At 39.2% G+C, this 25,993-nt stretch overlaps 1 protein-coding gene across 4 annotated transcripts in view; it reads left to right on the top strand.

The window, feature by feature from the left end:
* prd1 (pruning defect 1) overlaps positions 1 to 25,993 on the top strand; it is a 256,253-nt gene that overhangs the window by 178,459 nt on the left and 51,801 nt on the right. For 3 of the 4 annotated variants that reach the window (XM_067150112.2, XM_067150110.2, XM_067150109.2), the window contains one exon: positions 9,362 to 9,541. In XM_067150112.2, the coding sequence (XP_067006213.2) occupies positions 9,362 to 9,541 (180 nt within the window). Of the gene's footprint in view, positions 1 to 2,919; positions 4,015 to 9,361; positions 9,542 to 25,993 lie in introns of those variants that run through there. The other variant, XM_067150111.2, reaches the window with a different exon arrangement.

Below are 25,993 nucleotides of genomic sequence, written 5' to 3'. Positions count from 1 at the left end.
CTGTATGAGAAATATTTTTATTGAATAGTAAGAAGACTCCATATCAGTTCTCTGGGGGCAGGAAACTTCCAATGTATCCTGAAAATCATTTAACCCTTGCCTCTCAAATTAAAGTTCTCTGTGATGTCTCTACTACTTGTATTTGAAATCTGGATTTTTAATCCTATGACCTGTATTCATCTTTCTTGATTTTAGAGCTAGCACTTGCTCTTAAATGATCTATTTAGGCCTATAAATGTTAACAACAACCCTTACTGAGGCAAATAAAAGCAATATGCACAATTTAAGACAAAGTATTTTACATTTTCATTATTACCATTGTTATAATTAAAAGAAATTATAATTATCAAATTCAACCAGTGTCCTGTTGACATAGATACTTGTGAATAGGAACAGTGTTCACAGTCAGTCAGTCAGTCATTATTATCACTGAATATACTTTTTTAGCATAGGATAATGTGCTTCTTGGTACTAATAAATATCAAGGTCAACACTCATCAGTAATAAGAGTTCTCAGGGTGTTTATCACAAAAGTTATATGCACAAAACAATGTTCACTTCTTGTACTTTTCTTGCTATGTAGGAAGGGTAACAATAACACACAAGAGCTCATTAATACCATAACATATCACCTACAATAGCTGTGTATGATACATCTGAAAACATTTTCCAGGGTATAAACCAGATTTGCTTGTACATGTGTTGCAGTAGAATACGGTTTCTCGCCTGCCACCCTTTACTTTCCTATCAGAACACACTGCATAGTCTTTGAAATTGCTGTTTTTATTTGCACAGATAAAATGAGAACGCCCGTTGAAACGTTCTTCAGAATCTGCAGTTCTCGGACGACCATGTTTTCTTGAAGCAACATTTCTCATGTCGGACACCAGCTGCCTGATGAGGTTCTTCCTATACTGCTTGTGGCTGATTTTGACTTTCCCTTCTTTGCTTCTTTGTTCATTGATTAACAGACAACTATTCACCACACAGACTTCCAGCAGCCAGCCGAAAATTAATCCTTCTGTTCATTTCAGGTTTAGGATACATGGCCATATTCAAAATAACTGCTAAAAATGCCCTCATTTCTTTCACAGTGATATCTGCCAATTTTTTCCGGATAGACCTGGAACTCAAGAGTACTTATTTTATTTGTTTTACTTTTAGCAGACCGATTGGTTTCGTTAGTTATTTCACTCAAGAGATGATCAATAAAAAAATTTAAAAATATTCTAATTCCGTCTCTGGTTTCATACCTTGTGGTGGTCTGTAGCCTGAAACTGCTGTAAATGATGATTCCTTGACATTGGGATCTCTTGTTTCATAACAGCACCAGCAATTAGCTACATGTTGTGTTTCACTTTCCTCGCTATCGTTATTTTCGTCACTGGTACTGTTATCGCTATTTGTGTCATCACCTATGCTGCTTACTACGCCCAGTTCATTCTTTTCTAATTTAGATATGTCGTCAAAATCTTGCCTAATTTCATCATCTGTCAGACTGCATTGAACCATGTTGTTTACTATCACTCAAGCCTTGGCGCGGGTGAGTGGACTGGACACAGCTGACGACTGCATTGCCGTCAGAATAATAGATTTTTGACTGACTGTCAAATAATATCGGGATTTCAGAAAGTTCCACACTGAACCAAAAGATGGCAGTACAGTATAGCATCGTGTATTTTGTCGGATAAGATATGGCAGACGATCGGTGGGCGATGCAGTGTCATGTCGGGCCTTGCCCAACACAATATATAAATGTTTAATATGTTTACATAATAATATCTCACAGCACTGCTGGCCTAATTACAAAATCATCTTTTGAGTTTGCACTGCAGGTCTTATAGCGACGATGGGATAGGAAAGGGCTAGGAATGGGAATGAAGTGACTGTGGCCTTGATTAAGGTACAGCCTCATCAAGACAAACCTGATTTTCATGAAAATTGATGTATAGGATAATATCAGGTCGGGTGAAGCATTATGAGGTTGAAAATACTTCGAGTTATCCAAAATTCGAGGTTACAGAAAAACTTGCATACTACTTCGGCTCTGCCTTCCCCTAAAAATATCACCTATACCATTATTTACTTCCTAATTTGTTGCCACCAATGCTACTATATTTCCCTATGTCTACAATTTTAATATTATTTTGTTTACAATTTACTTCCCATCACACCGACACAGGTTTTATGGCGATAATGGGATAGGAAAGGGCTAGGAGTGAGAAGGAAGCGACCGTAGCTATGATTAAGGTACAGCCCCAGCATTCGCCTGGTATGAAAAAAACATTGAAAACCATCTTCAGTACTGCTGACAGTGGGGTTCGAACCCACTATCTCCCAAGTGCAAGCTGTCGGCTACGTGGTCCAAACCACGCAGCCACTCACTCGGTACAATTTTAATATTATAACCTATCGTATTAAGATTTGGTGTTTTTAAAACCAATTTTATTATGCCTTAATGAGGAACATTCTCATTTTAGGACACTTACAAATCCATATCTTTGGAAAGAAGTTTGTTCTTTTCCTATGCCCGTTCTCTTTGTAACAATCTGCTTTGGTTTGTGTATAGCCGAACATAGGGATTTAAGCTGATGTGGCATGCAGCTAGTCAAACATTACACACTAAAATTTAGAGAATGCTTATTCCTCTATAAGGAGACAATTTAAGTTCAGGTTCCTTCTACAGGACAGGATCACGTTTCTTCTCTTACAGGCTACGTCTCTAATTGTGGACTACTCCAGTGATATCAACGCCTCATTTTTTCGCCTGGCCGGGTGCCGCCTCATCTTTAACTCTCGCACCCTGCCGGCCTCAAAAAAGCATATTGGGCTGACACGACGAAGGAAGTCGCCCTCCCCACCTCCGCCATGTACAACTGCATCGCACTAGATATTCATCCCTCGATATCTGACTTTCAGATTGAAAGAGAACTGTGCATCCTGGGTGTCCACAGCGCCTCCAGGCTTCTCGCTGGCCCCGAACCATCCCACGATGTACTACTATTTATCTCCGAGGCGGATGATTTCCAGTACATCCTAGACAGAGGAGTGAATATCCTTGGCCGTCACTATAGGACCAAGCCTACGTCACAGTACATCCTGGCTTAGCTACCAGACAATGCAACAGCTCCACCTTCAACAGCCCCGCCCCCACCGGAGCCATCACAGCAGCAGACTTCGAGTTCTCTCCCCACCGCTCCAGCAACCACTACAACTACTACTACCTCCACCACCACCACTACTTCTGTCCATATCTTTTCCCCCGTCCCGACCACCACTACAGTTATGCCTCGTCCCTCCCCCAACGTTCCTACAACCACCACCACAGTCATGTCCCACCCTTCCCCTCTTATGACATTTCCTCTCGCCCCCCCCCCCCTCTACTAAGTCCTCAGAATGTGTTCCAGCCTCTTGCCGAGGAAATTTCCACTTGTGCTACAGCCGATTCAGCAAGCCCAACACCTACAGCTGCTTCGTGCGAGGCGTCAACCCCAGAATACCAGCTGATGCCATAGCCCATGAACTCCACCAGGCAGGACTACCCACAAGGAGAGTATTTCGGATTCGCAATGAAGAAGGACCTACCTATCTAGTGAGATTACAACTTCCAACACTCAAAGACACTCAACCAAGGAATCGAATTGAACCGTCTCGCTTTCCTCCCCAACCTGTCACCCGCCCCACCACATCTCGTAGCCGTCCCCAGCCTGCCCCCACTCCCCAACCTCCTAGCCCACATATCCGTTCGTATCCACCCCCACCAAGCTACCCTTATCGCCACCACCTACATCTGACCTCCGCCTTCTACTCACACCCCTCTTGAATATATCTTCCTTCTATCACATCATTGCACTCCACCTTCATCCCGGCACCCAAGTATAAACCTAAGTGTAGCAATATTGTAATAATCTAATGTATCCATATTGCAGCAAAATCAAACCAATTGTACAAGAATGTAAATTAAGCCAGCATGTAAAAACCAATGTACTAATGCAAAATCTCAATAAAGTACCACATAGCCAAGAGTTTGAGAGCCCCCAAAACCTCCTTCACTGAATCAAACCTCCATCCCCCCTCTCCCAACTCCGTCAAATCACCAAATCCCGCCGCATCTCCTGGCCAGAGAGAAGGCATCACCTTCTAGTTGGCCCGCCCCTCCCCTTCGGGAAGTGGAATGAAAACCTTCCCTAGGTCCTAGGTTCTACAGGAATTTGTTTTATGAAGGGATAATGGAGTACACATCAGCGTAATTTTCTCCCGAACTTCGAATTAAAAAAAAAACATCTGGGCTTGGAATATCCTTTGAGATGTCAGAAAATTCAAGTAATAGATGTTCAAGTTATAGAAAATGTATAATGAATAAAATATATAACATTCCGTCGGGAAATGACATTCCCTTCAAGATGTCAAAAATTCGAGTTATAGATGTTCAAGTTAAAGTTTGTCTGTAGTTGCTTTTTTTTTTTTTTTCTCCAGGTATCATGTCCGGCTCCATGGCTAAATGGTTAGCGTGCTGGCCTTTGGTTAGAGGGGACCTGGGTTCAATTTCCGGTAGGGTCGGGAATTTTAACCATCATTGGTTAATTTCTCTGGCACGGGGGCTGGGTGTATGTGTCGTCTTCATCATCATTTCATCCTTATAATGATGCGCAGATCGCCTACGGGGGTCAAATCGAAAGACCTGCACCTGGCGAGCCGACACTCCTGGCACCAAGAGCCATACGCCATTTCGTTTCCAGGTATCAGGGCCCGATATTTGACTATATTTATTCCAGTATTTTGTAAGCTTATTGAAGCTGATTTGTGCAGTATACGCCTTACGATGCTGTATTTCCTGTTTCCCTCGCAGTTTTGTGTTTATTGTGATAGACTAGGACAAACATGAAAACACAAGTGGGCAAGGACAATCTCCACTATTCATACAATGCTATTTTCATATAGATGTTTTCATGTTTGTGCATGTCACTTTTTCTATTGCTCTGATCTTCTGATGCTGACCTGTCATTTTGTTTATCCTGTTATTTGTTCCTATTCATATTCCTATAATTTTACAGTAAAACCTCATTAACACAAACTTACCTAAGTTAAACACACTGTTAACATGAACAAAACTTTGGTTCCAGCAGGGAATGTATTATTTCTTACGGAAGGTCTCAACAGTTATTACTGATTTTGGTTACTTTGAACTACAAGCTCTTTTTTAGCCCGTGCATCATTATATCTCACTTAACGTGAACCACCAATGCTATTTATTGGGTTTTTTAAGTTGTCTCTCTGCTAGGAATGCAAGAAATGTGCTTAGTTTAACCTTTTGAACTCCATTACCCTTAGTGCATGCTTCCTGCTCCACTCCTAATTAAGTTCTGCACTATGAACAGCTGTAGGATGTGAACAATGCAAAAGAATCTAGCACAAAATATAAGTATGTTACATGAATTTACAATTAGGCACACAAAATACATTAATCCTTGTAGGTTTTCACTGTGTGGTACTTTTCAAAACAGTTTTCTGGGTGGAGACCGGGTTTTCACGAACATGTTTTGCAGGAGTAAACTGTTTCCTTTCTATCACCTTTAGCATATCTTCTGGCCTCATCAGCAATTTGCTTGAATAACTCGTCACTAAATATAAGTTGAAAAAATCCGTAAGGTGTTGAGGGATTGTTCCTACCTGATACTTTGTATCCACAAATTGTTTCATTAAATGAGAATGCAGGTAAATCAGGATCGCCAGCTTTCCACTCGCGCCATGGATATGGAGGAGCATCACCACCTCCGGTTTCATTATCACTATCACTTTGTTCACTTTCACTTATATTATTCGCTAATAAATCATCCAAGTCAGTTGTTGGTTCATCATCGTCACTATCACTGTCCACTATCATCATCATCATCATCATCATCATCCTAAACCATCTCCAGTTTCCCGGGTGTGGTATATGAGCCTCCTCCATCTCATCCTGTCCTTGTACCATTCTTCCTCCACCAACTTGTCCCAATCATGACCTCTCAGCATTACATCGCTCTTAACTAAATCTATCCATTTCCTTCGTGGCCTTCCCACGGGTCGTCTTCCTTTTACCTGTGTGTCAAATTCCTTTCTTGCAGTTCTGTTTACTGGCATCCTCTTCATGTGACCAAACCACTTCAGTCTTGATATCTGAATCTTATTTAGGAGAGAATTGTCTCTTCCTACTTCTTCTCTAATTTTCTCATTCCTAATCTTGTCTTTCCTGGTTTTCTGGATCATAGTGCATAGGAATTTCATTTCAGCTGCCTGAAGTTTGGAATTATCTCTATTGGTCAGTGTTGTGGTTTCGAGACTGTATGTAAGAATTGGTGTATAATAGGACTTGTACAATGTCATTTTTGTTTTCATGGGTATTTGCTCATCCCACAGCAGGTGTCGTACCTGGTGGTAGAATTGTGTTGCCTTATTGATTCGATTGTTCACCTCATGTTTTGCTAGGTTGTCATTTGATATAACGCTACCCAAGTATTTGAAAACTGGAATGCTGTCCAGTTGAGCTTCATTTAACATGGCTATTGGTTCTGCTCCTTCCCCATACACTTTCATCACCACCGTCTTGGTCTTGCTGATGTTTAAACCATATTTCTTAAACTCCTCATTCCAGCTTTGTATTCTCTCTCCCAATTCATCTTCTGACTTCAGATCGCAACATCATCTGCAAATGTGAAGGCTTTGATATCTCCATGTTCTTTCCTTTTAATAGATTTCATTACTACATCCATTACAATAATAAATAGAAGTGGTGACAATGAGCTGCCCTGCTGCACTCCTCTCTTTGTTTCAAACCAGTCTGACAAACCACATCCTACTTGAATACAGCTTCTGTTCCCACTATACAACATTTTCACTTTGTCTATGAGGCTGTCTCGCACTTGAAGTTCTTTCATGCATTGCCAAATTCTTTCCCTTGGTACACTATCGTATGCTTTCTCAATGTCTAAAAATATTAGGAATAAAGGCTTGTTCTTCTCCCAGCATTTTTCCATTAGCATGCTAATTGCAAATATAAGGTCTGTAGTTGACCTTCCTGGTCTGAAACCATACTGCTCTTCTTCCAAAATTGGTTCAACAATATCTCTGATTCTAATAATAATAATAATGTTATTTGTTTTACGTCCCACTAACTACTTTTTAAGGTCTTTGGAGACGCCGAGGTGCCGGAATTTAGTCCCGCAGGAGTTCTTTTACGTGCCAGTAAATCTACCGACACGGGGCTGTCGTATTTGAGCACCTTCAAATACCACCGGACTGAGTCAGGATCGAACCTGCCAAGTTGGGGTTAGAAGGCCAGCGCCTTAACCGTCTGAGCCACTCAGCCCGGCAATATCTCTGATTCTGGTCTCTATTATTTTTTCTAATATTTTCAGGACATGAGACAGTAGTGTGATACCACGGTAATTAGTACATTTTCGTCGGCTTCCTTTCTCGAACAGAGGTACAATGATGCCCATCTTCCAGTCCTCAGGAATAGTATTTTCCTCCCATATCTTGTTGAGCAGTCTATAGAGCCATTGGATTCCTGGAACTCCCGCTGCTTTCGGCATATCTGCACTTAGTTCATCTACGCCCACTGCCTTTCCTTTCTTCATGCTCTTGAGCGCATTTTCAACCTCAAGCCATGTAATTGGTGGTTCAGTTGTGGTTCCTCGACTTGGCTCTCCTCTATCCGTTGTTATGTTTTCTGTATCTCCATTCAGCAGCTTTTCGAAATAGATCTTGAGTTCTTGTTTAATTTCTCCCTCTTCTTGTGCCAGAGTTCCATCATCACGTTCTATTGCTTTTATGGTCTCTTGATCCCTTCGCTTGTTTTTTACTACTCTGTATAGCAATTTCATATTTCCTCTACTGTCCTCTTCCAGTTTGTCTGCAAACTCATTCCATTTCTTCTCTTTTTCTTTCCTTACAATGTTCTTTACAGCAAAGTTCTTGTTCCTGTATACTCCTTGAAGTCTTTGTATTTCTTGTTCATTTCGTTCTTGTCCCTGTTTTTGTTTCTAAAATATCCAGTTCCATGAGTGAAGAGGAAGCAGAAGCCATGTTTATATTCAAACAACAACATCTGTGAACTTGCATAAACATTCGAGAATAACAGAGCTTAAAAATGTTACCAAAATTCCCGCAAACTATTGTAAATAGGAAAACGTGTTCTCTCAGAGACTGTTAGATATCTCTACAATACCAGAACACGGCACAGTCGTCATACGAGCGCTGAAAATACGAGATATTTTCATGTCGAGTGGAGCTCGACATCGGAGCGCAAGTGTAATATTTTAGTGTCGAACCGCACTCGACGTAGGAGTGCAAAAGGTTAAAGTAAAATCATTGTCAAATTATAGTTTATTTCGATGTTAAGCTACAATTAAGTGGATTAACATTTATGTTTCTTGTGCAATTAGATTGATTATCATGAATGTTACCAAGTCAACAATCAGCTTGTATTCTTACCCTACAAACTCATTTCCATAATGTGCACATTGCACATTAAATGCAAGTAAAACTGAGCAAGTGACTGTGCGGTTTGGGTCACAAAGAAAATGCTGGAGCTATACATTAATTAAGGTTGCGATCACTTCCTTCTTGCTCCTAGCCCTTTCCTATCCCTTTCCTATCCCATCATCGCCATAAGACCTATCTGTGTCGGTGCGATGTAAAGCAAAAAAGCAAATTTTAAAAATAAAAAAAGTAAGGAAAGAACACTATTGAAAATCAACATTTGTTATTGTTTGTGGTAATGGTAGTGATCAGGAGGACGATGTAATTCTACCTAGCCAACAGGAAATTTTAACTGCCTTGAATATATTACAACGTTTTGCTGTAACATCCAAAGTCACTGCTGAATGTACTGAAGCTGTGAATGCAGCTGGCCATGAAAGGACAAGGCACTTTTGTCCCCTTGAGCGACAGCGAAACATACGTGAATTTTTCTCCCAAAAATTACTTGAGTGTCTTAACAGTTATTTATGTACTATCATATACTATACAGTGCACCAATACGCTATAATACTATACTGAAAAGTGATTAATATTCTTAAATTTGTGTACTCGTTTAACACAAATTTCTTCTAACACAAACTCTTGATTTTCTAGTCCCTTGGATTTTGTGTTAACAAGGTTTTACTGTGTATGGTATAACTTGATTTGTCAGTTGTGTGTTCTATCTGTTACGTACATTGATACAGCTTCTTGATTCTTCTCTTGATGGCCCTGTAGGTTGTAACTATGAGTATATTGATCCTGGCTCTGCACGAAAATGTTAATACAAAAGTTGTTTAAATAGATCACATTTCTATCATCATATATCCTGTAATACTTTTTAATTCTTCCTCTGCAGCTGTACGAGTCTGAACAAGTGGACACTGTACCGTGCAGTCTAATTCTGACTTCAAATCACATTGTGATGTGTCAAGAAAGTTTTCCTTCTGGTGATGTGAAGACTTTGGTATGTGCTGCAATAACAGATATGACAATGTTTGGCTTTGTTGCAGTACCACAGCAAAGCTGGTGTGTGCTGGTGAGTGACTTTGAGTTTTTTTTTTAGTTAAGTAGCTTTCAAAACTACCATTGCTGTAAAGATTACTAGGGTAATTTGATCCTAGAATGTAGTCCATAAAAAACGTGAACAGTAATCAGTACACTTCTGCATATTTGTAGCTTTATTAACCATCAGCAGACACTTGAATTCTCTGATGAAATCCTTCAACATCATGGCAATGCTTGTGAGCACTCAGTGTTGGTGGTTGGTTGTTCTTTGTGATGCATTGTGTTGATGCAATAGGATTATGTGTGAGTTTAAATGAATGAAGTGTCAGTCGAAATATTCCTATACTTCTTTTTTCATTTTTAGTAGGTTGTGTTGTATATTTTATTTATTTATTTATTTATTTATTTATTTATTTATTTATTTATTTATTTATTTATTTATTTATTTATTTATTTATTTATTTATTTATTTATTTATTTATTTATTTATTTATTTATTTATTTATTTATTTATTTATTTATTTATTTATTTATTTATTTATTTATTTATTTATTTATTTATTTATTTATTTATTTATTTATCTATTTATCTATTTATCTATTTATCTATTTATTTATTTATTTATTTATTTATTTATTTATTTATTTATTTATTCGGTCGGTCGATCCTTTTAGTCAGTTTTGCACTGCCTGACAAAAACGTTAAGCACCCAGACGGGGTGGTTGAAAGTGGATAAAACTACATATGCTGAAAGACCATATGCCTTTATTGAACTGATTAAAATATGGGATGAAAGAAACGAGGTCGTTAGCAGTTACAGGTGAATGTTGGCGCCAGGTCAGTAGGGTGTTGCCCCCCCGCCGGAATGCATGCCCTTTATCGGTTCGGGATGGTGTCAGACAGCCTTTGGATCCACTCCTGAGGCAAGTTCATCCATAGTTGTTGCAGCTGTCTCTACGGATCCCGCAGGTTGGTACTGGGACGGAATCCCCTGCCAATGTCATCCCACACGTGTTCAATGATGGAGAGGTCCAGGGATCTTGCTGGCCACAGAAGGACCTCCACATGCTCTAGGCAGTCCATAGACACACGTGCTGTGTGTGGACATGCCTTATCTTGTTGGACCCTATCCCAGGGTGCTGTGCCATAAGGGATAGAACATGCGGATGCAGGATATCTAGTCATCACGTTGCTTCACTGCTGAGTTGTGACCTACATTACCGTCCTGTGTCTACTTGGTGCTTATTCTGCTTCCGTGTCACTTCTCATTACTTACTAACCACACATATTCTAACTTCCTGCCATGTTGCCAAACCTGTAGTTTATCCACTATGCATCCCTGCCTCTCTTCTCCTCTCTCTTTCACTCAGACTCTGCATGTACTAACCAGCATCACATTAATTGTAACCATAACCCACCTATTGCCAACAAATTGAATAATCACATCTATCAAAACCACACTGAACCACTAGGTGCACTATACTTTTCCGATCTCCAAACTAATCGCACTCCACTTCCAGTAAAATTACCATATCCACCCCTTAAGCATCATTTCCTATCTACAACCACCACCTTTACATACCGATCCACCATCCACTTGCTAAAGGTATATTCCCTTAAAAGACCATTGGCTTACTAATATAGATATTGCCAATCAAACATATACAACCATAATCACTTACATTAGGTGCCCTACACTTTTCCAATATCCAAACAATCACACTCTGCTCCACTCAAATTACCATACCTTCCCTTTAAGCATCATTTCATATCTACAACCACCACCTTTACATACCGATCCACCATTAATTTGCTAAAAGTATATTCCCTTAAATTACCCTTTGCTTGGTAATAAACTTCTTGCTATTCAAGCATATACAACCATAATCACTTATAATTTCAACCCTTCAATTCACTCACTGTATACCACCAATTCAACCTCTTATTCCACAACTTTATTGTCGTCATTTTTTTTCATAAACGCGTATTGCTTCCTCGCACCACTCCAGTTATATCCACCCACCACTTTCTACACATACATTAAAGTTACTTAACCATCCTTGGCCCTCTCACTCTTGGCAAAATCAATCAATATTCTAAAGGCTAATGCAACCACTCTTTTCTTTCATTGGCTGTTCGTTTCAGTTCCATGTAATTGACACAACCTAACCTCTTCTTGATGTCATCCAAATACTTCATCCTAGGTCTTCCTCTCCCTTTCTTTCCCAGCACTTTCCCTTCAAGTATGTTAGTGATGAAAGTATTGTGTCTGATGACATGTCCAATAAATTTTAATTTCCTGTTTTCCATTTCGTTTAAAAATCTTCTCTCTTCTTTAACTTCCCTTAAGACTTCCAGGTTGGTTTTTCTTTCCGTCCAGCTCGTTCTGGTCATTTTCCGCCATATCCACATTTCAGCAGCTTCAAGTCGATTCCTTTCTATTTCACCCAGAGTCCAACTCTCACTTCCGTATTGAAGTGTACTCCATACAAATGATTTTGCAAAGGATTTTTTGACATCTATATTCATGTGTGTGCTGGTTAAAATGTTTTCTTGCTCATAAATGCCTGTTTTGCCAATGCTATTCTTCTCTTCACTTCCAGGAAGCATCTCTTATCCTCTGTTATTATACTACCAAGATAACAGAATTGTTTCACCTGATCAATTCTGACGTCATCAATGTTTATATTGGTTTTAATTTCTTCCATATTTTTCCGTACTACCATTACTTTCGTTTTCAGTTTGTTTACTTTTAATTTCCATAGTTTAAGAGTGCCTGTGAGGACTTTCAGCATTCTATTCATTTCTTTTTCTGAGTCTGCAATTAATACGATGTCATCTGCAAATCTGATACAATGCATCCTTTCACCATTGACTTTTATTCTCCTTCATGATCTGAATAGCTTCTTCAATGAACATATTAAATAAATACGGTGATAGGGGACAACCTTGTCTAACTCCTTTCCTAATCCTGTCCTTTTCTTCTACCTGATTGATAATTATTTTTGTGCTTTGGTTCAGATACAGTTGATTAATCATTCTTCTATCTTTCCAGTCCAGTCATATTTTCCTCATAGTTCTAAACAGTAGTTCCCAGTTCACATTGTCAAAAGCTTTTTCTAAGTCAATGAAGGTAAGATAATCGAAACAGACTTTCAACGTATTAGGTTGTGTTACGTACATGTAGTACGTGTTGAAGAGATGTTAAGTACAGAACAAAAATGGCCAGCTGGACACCAGTGGGATCCCCTCCCGATTTTGCGTCCGGCTGGCCATTTTTGTTCTGTACTTAACATCTCTTCAACACGTACTACATGTACGTAACACGACCTAATACGTTGAAAGTCTGTTTCGATTACAATGCGGTCGTGAAAATTCAATGTTCATTCAAGGTAAGATAAGTCGTTCTATTCATTTCCATCCTTCTCTCCAATAACAAATCAGACAAAATACCGACACATACCAACACATCAACCTCCTATACCAAAAAAACCACCCCACTTCGATACCTTGCAATCTATACTTGTTTACCAAGCACTTCCACTTATAAATTAAATATACTTGAGTCCACCATTAACTTGCTAAACTATATTCACTTAAAATACCATACTCTTCTCCAACCATAACTCATAACCACTTTCCATACTTATCCCTTTAATTCTAGGCCTCATTCCCTTTACAATTACCATTAACATAAAGACACATTCGCTTAAAATATCATACTTTTCTCTCGACTATATCAAAAACCTCCCTCCACTATGAATATCTTGCCATTCAAACATATACAACCATATTCCCTTAAAATACCATTTGCTTATTAATAAACATCTTGCTATTTAAACATATACAACCATATTCACTTATTAGATTCAACCCCTCAATTCACTCACCATACCATACCATACCATACTATACCATACTCTTCAACCTCTTATTCCACAACTTTTTCACCATCATTTTTCCTCATAAACACACATTACTTCCTCGCACCGTTCCAGTTACATCCCCCCCACCACTTTCTACACATATATTAAAGTTATTTAACCATGTTTGGCCACTCTCACTCTTGGCAAAAATTGGTCAAAATACCGACACATACCAACTAATCAACCTCTTATACTAAAAACAACCTCACTCCGACACCTTCTAACTTATACTTGTTTACCAAACACTTCCACTTATAAATTAAATATACTTGAGTACAACATTAAGTTGCTAAAAGTATATTCACTTAAAATACCATCATTCACTTGCTAATAACTCACTCATAATTGCCATACAATTGCAATTAACATAAAGACACATTCACTTAAAATATCATACTTTTATCTCGACTATATCAAAACTTCCCTCCACTATAATGTCATCATTCTTCACCAACCAACCCTAAAATACAGACACATACAATCTAAAACTTCTTTACTATCTTTCCTTATAATACCACCATGTCTTCAACCCTATTCCCTTACTTACTTACTAACTTATTAGAGATTTTACTTCTTGTGACTCTACCCTCTTCATTTTTCTTCATTCCCCACATGTCCCTTAAGCTCCTGCTTCTCCCTTTGCTCATATACAGCTCTATTCTCTGCCTGGTTTCCGCTGCTTTTTTCTCTTCACTCTGCACATCCATTCCTTCACTGCATTCGCCTCTCCGACTTTCCTTTTCTCTGTCTATGTCCATAGCTGTATCCCTAAGCCTTCCTATTCTCGCACCGTTGTCCACTGCACTTTCCTTTTCACTATGTACGATCACACTTTCACTATGCTCATTTTCCTGCCTTTCCTCGCTTAACTTCCTGTTTCCCTTGGTTATTTCTTTATCACCATGTCCGCCTTCTGTAACACTGCTGTCCATAACTTGCCTTTCTTCCACTCTCTTCCCCATTTCTTCTTCTCTCTTCATATTCTCTTCCAAATCCCGTAGTTTCAGCACTGTCCAAAACCTGGTCCAATGGCCATTGGTTACCACTAGTTGTTGACCCTTAATGTAAGCTCTTAACCCTTGAAGTCTGGCCTGGACTAAATGTTTTTTTAGGGTATTTATATTCCTCATCCCTTCTCTTCCCATGTCTCTTCTAATCCAGATTTTTGTACTCCGTAGATTGTCGGCACCTCTTATCACTATTTCCACCATCAGGGTGGAAAACAACTTCACTTTTATCAGCCTGTTGTCCTGTGCTTTACCTATCCTTTCCACGTCGTCTGTATCACTAAAGTCAATTTTCATCCTTTTTTGGATGAGTTCCACAACCTTGTAGATTGTCAACACTTTGTCCTCTCCTTTTTCTTCCGGTACTCCATATATTAATAAGCATTTCTTCCTGCGTTCTTGGCAACTGCCTTCTATTTCAGCCTTCAGCTTCACCACCTCTTCCTCCATATCCCTTATTTTCTCCTTGATTAACACTTCATTTCATAATCTAATATTCCCTGCATCGTCCCACTTCGTTCAACTGCACTCCATTACTTTTGTTTTGGACTTACTTATTTTCATCTTGTACTCCTTACCCAAGACTCTGTCCATACCATTCAGCAGTTTATCCAGATCTTCTGCAGTCTCAGATAATAGTATCATCAGTAAATCTTAGGTTTTTGATTTCCTCTCCATGGATTGTGATTCCCTTCCCAAATTCCTCTTTGATTTCTTTACTGCCTCATCTATATAAACAATGAAAAGGAGGGGGGGACAAACTGCAACCTTTCCTCACTCCTTTCTGGATTGTTATACAGATTGTAGATAATTCTTCGTTCTCAGTATCTGATCCCGATCACCTTCAGATTTTCAAATGGCTTGGTCCAACCAACATTATCAAATGCCTTTTCATGATCTACAAATGCTAGATATGTGGGCTTGTCTTTAATTCGATCGTGTAAAATCAGCATAAAGTCAGGATTGCTTCACGTGTTTCCACATTTCTTCTGAGGCCAATTGATCTTCTCCCAACTCGGTTTCAACTTGTATTCCCATTCTTTTGTAATTAATATGTGTTAAAATTTTACAGGCGTGAGATACTAAACTAATGGTGCGGTAGTATTCACACTTGTCAGCACCGTCTTTCTTGGCAGTAGGTACAACAACATTCTGCCGAAAATCGAATGGCACTTCTGTCTCATATATCTCGCATAATAAATGGAATAACCTTACCACGCTTGTTTTTCTTACGGCAGTCAGTAGTTCAGAGGGAATGTCATCAATTCCAGGTGCCTTGTTCCTATTTAGGTCTCTCAAAGCTCTGTTGAATTCTGACCTCAGATTTGGGTCTCCCAGTTCATCAGCATCAACAGCCTCATCTTGTTCCAGAACCAAATCATCTAGGTTTTTACCTTGATACAGCTGTTGTATATGTTCCTGCCATCTTTCTGCCTTGTCTTCTTTCCCTAGAAGTGGTTTTCCATCTGAGCTCTTAATATTCATACACCTAGTTTTCCTTTCTCCAAAGTTTTCCTCGATTTTTCTGTATGCAGCATCTATATTGTAACCATTTGCAAGCTATTGAAAATATAAAATGAATAAACGGTGACTAAAATAAGTGTAAATACCAAGACTGGGCGCCATCTGTAAAACAATTACAGGAATATATAACTGTGTAGAGCAATGAGTAACTCCCTCTCCCAAGGCGACGGACATCAGGCTGACGAAGCTCCAGACTTACTTTATAACCTTACCTGTTTACCCCTGAAACTAGATTTGGGTAGCATGCCAGGTTCATCCATACTCTACTGATAAAAGATTCACTGCAAGTTTCCTTCCATGACTTTACTCCCAAAATAAATAAAAATATATATAAATTATCTCAATAATCATCACTTGATGGGACCAACACCTGTTCGCTGTTTACAAAGAGCAAATATACAGACCACTAAAAACCTCATACAAAAATAAATCATTTGATTAGATCAACTCGTGTTTGCCGCTTACAAGGTCTAATTACAAACATCTACAAACCACCAAGATGAAGAAAGGAACATCACTTTACGAGACCAACTCGTGTTTGCCGTTTACAAGGCAAATTACAAACCACTAAAAACACCAATTTAAAAAAAAATCACTTAACGAGACCACCTCGCGTTTGCCGCTTATAAAGGCCAATTACAAACATCTTCAAACCACCATAAAATTATTTTCACTATTTACATTTATCATACCTTCAGGTAAGAGTTGCACTGCACTCTACTGTTGCAGAAGAAAAGCCTAATCTGGTAAAGAAAAGTACGACGACTTTCTCTACGTATGGATGCAACCTTCTTTACGAAGAGCATCCCTAACCTTATCTACACACTTCTTCATCGACGTCTTGGATCCTTACCGATTGCTGCACCGGTTAGTGTCACGCCTCACGTTTCTCCCACTGAAACAGCATGCTCGGCCGACGAATTACTTTATGAAGAAATGTAGAGTTGTTCAAGCTGAACAATAGAAGATCGCATTGGAAACTGCGCAAAATATGTAGCTCCCGTGCACCGGTCCGAATGAGACACACAGAATCAGCATCAGAATTAGAATCAGAGTCAGAATCAGCATTAGAATGACTTGCCGCACACGCGTACATGCTTATGTAGGCTTGCTACACTTGGTTATAGCGTCCAGAAAAGTTTACTGGTAGCAACGCTCTCACAGGCACATCTTCACGCGTCACTCAGTCAACCCAACCTCGCTTAAAACAAAACCCTCCTATTGGCTATCGTGCGTCTGATGTGACATCGAACGTCCACTCACGAACATCCACATTGATCCACTGCAATTCTTCAGCCTATACCAGCTGCCGTATCCCGTGTTTCCAAGCCACTTTGTTGCAACACATTCAACTGACCTCAACCGTCCTTCCCGATATAGTCGCTGTTTTCCCAGTTGCACAATCTTTACGGCTAGGCCATATTTACAGACTCTTACCCAAACGGAAATTTATACAAAATATAATGATGCACATATGCAATATTCCCTAACTACACATTCTTCTTATAATATTACGTTTTTACATTCTAAATAAACAAAATTACATGATTTTAACATTACAAACTATATACGAAATTTCCTAACCTAAAAATTCGGGGATCATACATATGTACGGTTACAATGTTTCCTACCTAGGACCATACAACCTTCAACATCCTTGCACTTCTCCTTCAGCCATTCTTCCTTAGCTGTCCTGCACTTCCTATCCACGTCATTCTTTAATCGCCTGTATTCCTTTCTGCCCTCTTCACTTTTTGCATTCTTGTACTTTTGTCGTTTCTTCAAACAGGTCTACTATGTCCTGAGTTATCCACTGATTCTTAGTTGATCTTTTTTTCCTTCCTAACATTTCTTCAGCAGCCCTACTGATTTCATTTTTCATGACTATCCACTCTTCCTGTATTGTGTTTACTTAAGCCTTTTCATTTAGTCCTTGTCCAACATGTTCCTTGAAACTGGCCGTTACACTCTTTTCTTTGAACTTGTCTAGATCCCATCTCCTTGCATTCCTTCCTTTCTTCAATTTCTTCAACTTGAGATGACATTTCATGACCAGGAAGTTGTGGTCAGAGTCCACATCTGCTCCTGGGAAAGTTTTGCAATCCAACACCTAGTTTCTGAATCTCTGCCTAATTATAATGAAGTCTATTTGGTAACTTCCAGTGTCTCAAAGTCTCATCAATGTATACAGCCATCGTTTGTGGTGTTTGAACCAAAGCCGACTTCCTCTTTCATTCCTTTGTCCCAATCCAAATTCTCCTAAAGTACAGTATTACCTTTTCTTCCTTGTCCTACCACTGCATTCCAGTCTCCCATCACAATTAGCTTCTCATCACCTTTTACATATTATTTTAAGTCATCCATCTCTTCATATATTCTTTCGATTTCTTCATGATCTGCTGAACAATTAGGCATATAGACCTGCGCTATTGTGGTTGCCATTGGTTTGGTGTCTATCTTGAGAACTGTAATCCTTTCACTATGCTGGTCATAGTAGCTTACTCGCTGCCCTGTTTTCTTACTCATTATTAAACCAATCCCAGCATTTCCCCTGTTTGATTTTGTATGGATAATTCTGTAGTCACCTGACCAAAAATCCTGCTCTTCCTGCCAACATATTTCACTTCTACCAGCTACATCTAACTTTAGTTCATCTGCCTCCCTTTTCAGATTCTCCAACCTACCACGATTCAAACTTCTCACATTCCACGCTCTGACTTGCAGAATGTCAGAATCCATCTTTCTGATTATTGTCCCCTCTCGTGTAGTCCCCACCTGGAGATCCGAATGGAGGACTATTTTACCTTCAGAATATTTTACCCGGGAGGAAGCAATCATCAGTACATCATTCGTACAGAGAGAGCTGCATGTCGTCGGGAGTTAGTTACAGCTGTAGTTTCCCACTGCTTTCAGCCATGTAGCAGTATCAACACATCTAATCTTGTTGAGTATTATTACAAGGCCATATCAGTTGATCATCCAGACTGCCGTCCTTGTAACTTCCGAAAGGCTGCTACCCCCGTTTTGATGTCTTGTCTCTCGTCAGATACCCATCCGATATGGTTGCACCTGCGGTTCAGCTATCTACTTTATTGGGACATGCAAGCCTCCCCACAACGGCAAGGTCACATGGTACCAATATAAATGGTTCGTTATTGGATATTATAAATTTTCCAGCTACTCATTCCCGGTTGCCAGAGTTTCGCCCTAGTGTGCTAAGTTGGGCTCATCAGTTTGTACTTAGCACACCCACCAAGACGCATGGCTACTGCATACCATGGAGGCCATTGCGTAGGCTGCTTGGAGCCACCAGCAGTACCAATGCACTATGAGAGACTGTCTCATTAACAAAAAAATTGATGCCTGCCTGGCCATCAGATGATGTAGTTGTTGATTCCCATAGGGAACCTGAAATATTTGTCCTGAATGAGTACATTTATAATACCAATATAAATGGTCCATTATTGGACATTATAAATTTTCCAGCTAACTCATTCCCAGTTGCCAGCGTTTCACCCCAGTGTGCTAAGTTGGGCTCATCAGTTGGTAAAGCACATAAATAAATATAAATATAATAATGTTTATTATAACGATTTATATAGTTTCCATAAAACTTGCACATATGTTGTAATGTTAGAACAAGTAACTCCCAAAATCATAACTATTAACAATTAATGAGTTAACTGGCAGTGAAAACGATGCGATGGTGAGACTTGTGATGTCCGAATATGATTTTAAACTAATGAACTTTACTCCATTTCCTCATTTATTTACTGCAAAAGTAACCCTTATTGTGGGGAACACAAAAGTAACTAAAATGTGTATGCCAAGGAAAGGGTACCCCACACCCGTTGGGTTTCCTTCAGGTTAGAGATCCCCTTTGCAAGCATTTACTTTCCTGCTTCTGAGTCAGGGATTGGCCTTTTGTTATTCGGCTGGCACAAATAAGGGTTTTACAAAAAATTATTCTAAGGAATATTAAAAATGATGATATTGTTTAGTGACAATCACAAACTGTTTAAAAATAATTAATTTCTGTTTATAAGCATGAATGGGTGACAACCATTCTGGATAAAATCTAGTAGGACACCAGAAAATTTGAGACTAAAAGCTGGAATGTTTTGTTAGGAAAAACAGATTTTTTACTTGAATAATTCTTTACTATAAGTTATCGAAAATTTACATCGGAATATTTATTACAGGCTCCCAAGTATATCTGCAAGTTCAGCTCCCATGATGAATTGTCAGAGCGTTGGTGTAGGGATGGGCCGAGGATATTAACCACATTTGGTTAATTCTTCTAGCTCAGAGACAGTGTGTTTGTGATGATCCTAATGCACCTCCTCTTAAACACAAACAACATATCACACACCATATAAAGATGAAACAGTAAATAAATTCCTCCACGTAGGGTTAGTTTCAGGAAGGGTATCTAGCATCTGTAAAACAGGGCCATAATCCACATTGGTGCCAATACCAGACAACTGGAAAAGTAGAAGAATATCTTAACCATTGCACCAATCCGAGTCCAAATCTCGCAGTGTCCAAGAAAAATCCTCAGCTAGTGTCAGTGAACATCTCAGGGATTTTACCAAATATACATTTTTTTTACGTGAATTCGATTGAGAGTTATTCAATACAACGCTTACATTCACGGTGGACAAGTTTTACGGATGTTTCAGCTTAAAATCAACCACAGAATCAGCAAGTACTTATCAGCTATGTTATCATATTATTTCATATACTAATATTATAATATATAAATAATAATGAATTAAATTTTAACCCATTCACATACCATTTAACTGAAATTATTTATGCCTTGGTGTACCATTTATTTTCATTACTTTACATGATATTATCACAGACACTGAAAAAGCATGCTTTACAGCAACGTAATGAGAGGAAATATCCAAACTACTGTCAGATGTACTTTGTGAAGTCTTTATGAATATGGTACATCATAAAACAGTCATATTCGTGCATCGCCACCTTGCACCGGTGGCATTCAAATGAAAATTCCTTCCTCAGACCCCATGTCACACAGACTTTGCATCTCCGTGATGGGATAACCTTCTTCGTTGTTGGGGTTATTTTGGTCGGAAAGTGTCCCCAGTGCCTCTCTTGAAGTCTCATTGGTGTATCCTCAGGGCTTGGGTGCCTTATTTTGGATAGTCAGGCAAGGTCACACTTGCCAACAGCTGTTCGGCCATATTGATCCGGAAGGTGGTAAGCCTACTCACTTCTTTTCAGGGTTGAGGAGGGGATGAATGATGTTGAAATTCAGAAGTGTCATGTCTAGCATGTAGAAGTATATTTTTTGTATCCTTTTACATACTTCCTCATCAAGGGGAATGATACGAGTCTCTGGTCATGGGAATCAACACCACCCTTTCCACAGTTGTAGTCAGCAACAAGATTGGGTCTGAATGTCTTTTTTCCATCATACATTACCACCTCAAGGTAATCTGGCCTTCATTTCATCCACAGATACAGGAAACCAGTGTTCCTTTCCAAATGACATTACCGTATTTATATCCTCGGCAGCCGATACAAGACATTTACTTGCATAAGCATTTACCTCATTGGTTAGATGTTCACGAAAAGTCTGCTGTTAGAAATTTGTTCACAACTTGTAGTTTGTTCGGGCATTGTCCTAGGTGCCTTTGGAAAACACTATTTCACCACTTGCGATGCATGAATGATACTCTGGAGTATTACTTACGTGCTCCCAGTTCCATTCCCTATCGTGTAAAACATGATTAGAAGCCGCTGGTGCGGCATCAGTTGTAGGCCTAAAATTCAATGACATATTTGACGGCAAAACAGCACTTTGTTCACCCCTACCAGCGCTAAAGTTTCTATCACACGAACTACTTTCACTACTTTCCATATCCACTAAATTCTTCGTCGCTTATTACTATATCAATGTCATTCTCTTCTAAAAATTCCTGTATAATCGTTTCATCACTCAACATGGAGGCAGCCATGATTTTGCTTACGATGAGGTTGCTAAGATACTGGTTATTCTTTCCGCGAAATAACTGCACAGACATGTTTATTGAATACATCAATGGAATAAAACAGCGATTCCATGTCAAGAGGTTACCTTACTAATATCAAATCCTTTCACAAAGGAAACCGGCTTGGAGCGGGTCCGGAAATAAACACTATGCGCGGACGGAGAGATCCGTCTTTGTACCGGAGTGCAGTCGAGAGCCAGGATGGAGAGATCCGCCAAAGTACGTCAAGTGGTTAATAACTATTATTTATTCAAAAATATAGAATGTGATGGATCAATTAAATCTTTCTGAAGCTCAAATAGTTATCACTGTTTACAATAATATTTCATTAAAAGCATTGATTACCGTTTTTTTTATAATCTTAATCGTCGCACTATAAGTAAATATATATAATTCATCTCACATAAATCTTAGTAGATTGGAATTCTTTATTATTATTGACTTACTTGACTTATTTCCTGTTGCTCCCTCTGGAGCATAGGGCCTTGGCGAAATTTCTCCACACAGTACGGTTCCTGGCCATTCTCTTCACTTCGCTCCAGGTCTTGTCAACCTCTGCAATTTCCTTTTCGATCGTCCTCTTCCAGGTCTTCTTTGGCTGACCTCGCTTTCTGGTGCCTTGAGGGTTCCAGTCCAGCAATGCCCTCTCAACAGCTCCATCCGGCTTCCTTAATGTGTGGCCGATCCAGCGCCATTTCCTCTCGTTGATCTGGATGTCAATCGGCTGCTGATTGGTCATGGTCCAAAGATCTTCATTAGAGATTATGTCTGGCCACCTCACATTTGTTATGCGACGCAGACATCTATTTATGAACACCTGTAGCTGGTTATTGATCTGTTTTCTAACTTTCCATGTTTCACAGCCGTATAGAAGAATCGACTTTACATTGCTGTTGAAGAGGCGAAGCTTCGTTATCCTCTTCATGCCAAAGGTCATCGTCAGATTATCCGTCCGGTTTTGTAATTTCGCTTCAGTTTCTATAATCAGATTATTTAAGAAGAGTGAGTGATTAACCCACTGCTTCCGAGTGCCTTGACAGGGCTGCCATCTTAAGCCTGAGGCACCAGGCTGATTTTCTGTCGGGGTTTCTTCCCTTAGCCTTTGAAGTTCCCACTTCTACTGCAAGGCAGCAGTTCCTATTTTATTTACCCAGAATAGGAGGGTTGCCCCTTCCGCCAATTCTACCGTTCTGAAGCCCCTCTTCTCCGCCTTCACTGCCGTTAAGGTCTTCGCCGTAACCCTGGCAAGGGACCCTTACATGGGACTACCAGCCGGGTCAGCTGGACCAAGGTTTTTTAAAGAGGTGTTACTCCTCTATCACTCGCCCTTTGTCCTGACTTGTGACAGGCAGAGCCTGGCTTCCCAAACATTGGGTCCAGGTTGGTGGGGTTTTTATTATTATTATTATAATATTATATTTGCCTTTATTTGTAGTGGCGAAGTTAGGACTCATGGTCCTCTCTTACACTTAACCACACTTCATTAACATTGTACATCTGAGAGCAATATTCATAATCTTATCTTAAAACTACCATTACAAACTGGAAACAAAATATGAAACAAAATAACATAAACTCTATAAATATTCTTAGTCATGTCTTAAAACTATCGTTACAAATTAAAAGTTGATTGACACTAAATACCATAAGCACAGTAAACATACATTCATACACACATTCACTCTACCAGATTCATTCAGCCTGGCGGCACACATCGAGGAGATGCTCACGGCAAGACAACTTGAAGGAATTTAAGGATTTTATGGCTCTAATGTTGTGGGGGAGAGAATTCCATATTCTAGCTCCATTTGCAACAAAGGAACGGCTAAATGCTGCTGACCTGCTGAGAGGGATAGCAAGTGTACTGCCAGAGCGTGTGTTATGCTGGTGGAAAGAGGATAGGAAATTGAGTTGTGAAGATAAGTAGTATAGGATATTCTCTTTTAATACTCGAAAGTTTATTACAGCCACGTGGAGGTTTCTATATTGTTCAAATTTTAGAAGGGAAAGTTGTCGATAATAAGGGGTAACATGAACATCATAGCGTAAGGAAAAGGTAAATCTAATACACGAGTTCATAGCACGTTGTAATCGGTTTAGTTGTTCTCTCGTGGCATCAATTAGTACTACGTCACAGTAGGAAAATATAGGGAGGATAAGAGTATTTATAAGCCTAATTCTCATGTTTAGTGGCAGCATATTTTGATGATATTTTAGTGGGTGAAGGGACGCGTACACTTTTCTACAGATATTTGTAATGTGCTCTCCCCAGTTAAGATTCTCATTTATAATTACACCAAGATTTCTTACCGAGTTTTCGTACGGAATAATTTTACCAGATAAAGTTAGTGGAGGAATGTTTTTGTTTTTTGTAGCACTGATTTGTTTAGTCTGCCCAACAATAATAGCTTTAGATTTTGATGGATTAATTAAAATACAGTTTTCATGAGCGTATGCACAGATATTATTTAAATCAGAGTTCATATAACCTATTGCTTGATTGATGTCTGAAATTTTGGAATGATAATAGATCTGTAGATCGTCAGCATACAAGTGGTATTTACAGTGTCTTAGCCGTGTCGATATATCGTTAATATAGATAACAAAGAGAAGTGGTCCAAGTACAGAGCCTTGTGGTACTCCTGAAAATTTCATTACCCATTCGGATGACCTATTCTGAATAATTATGCGTTGTTTTCGTTCCATAAGATATGAGGGAAAGAATTCTAGAGCTGTCTGTCCAAGGTGAAGCGATTTCAATTTAGCAACCAGTATGTCTATACTTACTGTGTCAAAAGCACTGCTAAAATCAAAAAGTGTAAGTAACGTCACCTGGCTTTCGTCCATAGCGCGTCTCATGTCGTCTGTAACTTTCAGCAGGGCAGTGGCCGTACTGTGTCCCTTTTTGAAACCCGATTGTAAAGGGTCAAGTAGTTTGTATTTATTTAAATAGTCGGTTAATTGCACGTGTACTATGCGTTCAAGAGGCTTGGAGAGAGATGAAAGTATACAAACAGGTCGATAATCTGTTATAAGTACAGGTGAGGAAGTTTTGGGAACAGGATTTATAATGGCATTTTTCCACATTTTTGGAAAGAGGCCACTTGTGAGGCACATGTTGTATATATGAGTAATGGCAGGAAGAATAATGTCAATGATGTGTTGTATTATGAGTATGGGTATTTCATCAGGTCCTACAGCAGATGATGTGATTGATAATACCTCGCGTTTCACATCAATCTCTGTGACTTCGCGAAATTCAAAGAATGGCCTATTTAGTGGTGGCTGGTTCAGACATTGTGTGTATTTCCGGTTTAATTTTTACTTCAGAAAAATGAGCATTCAATCTCTCCAGAGAGATGTCTGGATTACATGGCTGGGGCAAAGCTTTCCCAATTCCAATGGAACGAAGTTGTTTCCAAGTGTTTGACACATTTAAATTTCCAGCCAGGTGATTGTAAAAAAGAAAATTTCTTATTTCGAATTATTACTTTAATTCTATTCCGAAGTGTCCGATACTGTTCAAGCGCTCTGGAAGAGTGTGTGCGTCTAGAGCCGGTGTAACGCGTCACGGTGAGACATCATTTGTTTAATGTCATCGGTCACCCATGGAGAAGGAGGTCGGGAGACTTTGGCCGTACGCTTAGGTGCATGTTTATCAAGGAGACCCAGTATAAGTGAACTTAAAGTTTCAATTTTCTTATCGATACCGTTTATATTTTTTACGTCATCCCAAGGACTATTCAAGGCGTCAACTCTCAGATGATCTAAGTTTATATGTTTAATGTCCCTGAATGTGATGTATCTGGACTTATACTTCGGTACTTTGAGCGAGTAAGATAAGTATATTAAGTCATGTGACGATATGCTAGGGGTAGGAATTTGTCCATGTGATACTATTTTCTGTGGGTTGTTAGTGACCATTAAGTCAATTAGTGTATGTGAAGATGAGGTATTGTCATGTCACACGTCTGGAAAATACTTAAGAGTTGCTTTGTATCT

The sequence above is a fragment of the Anabrus simplex genome, chromosome 6 (genome assembly GCF_040414725.1).
Source record: "Anabrus simplex isolate iqAnaSimp1 chromosome 6, ASM4041472v1, whole genome shotgun sequence".
NCBI classification, from domain to species: Eukaryota; Metazoa; Arthropoda; class Insecta; order Orthoptera; family Tettigoniidae; genus Anabrus; species Anabrus simplex.
Note: the sequence above shows the minus strand (reverse complement) of the source record. Positions and strands in the feature narration are given on the sequence as shown.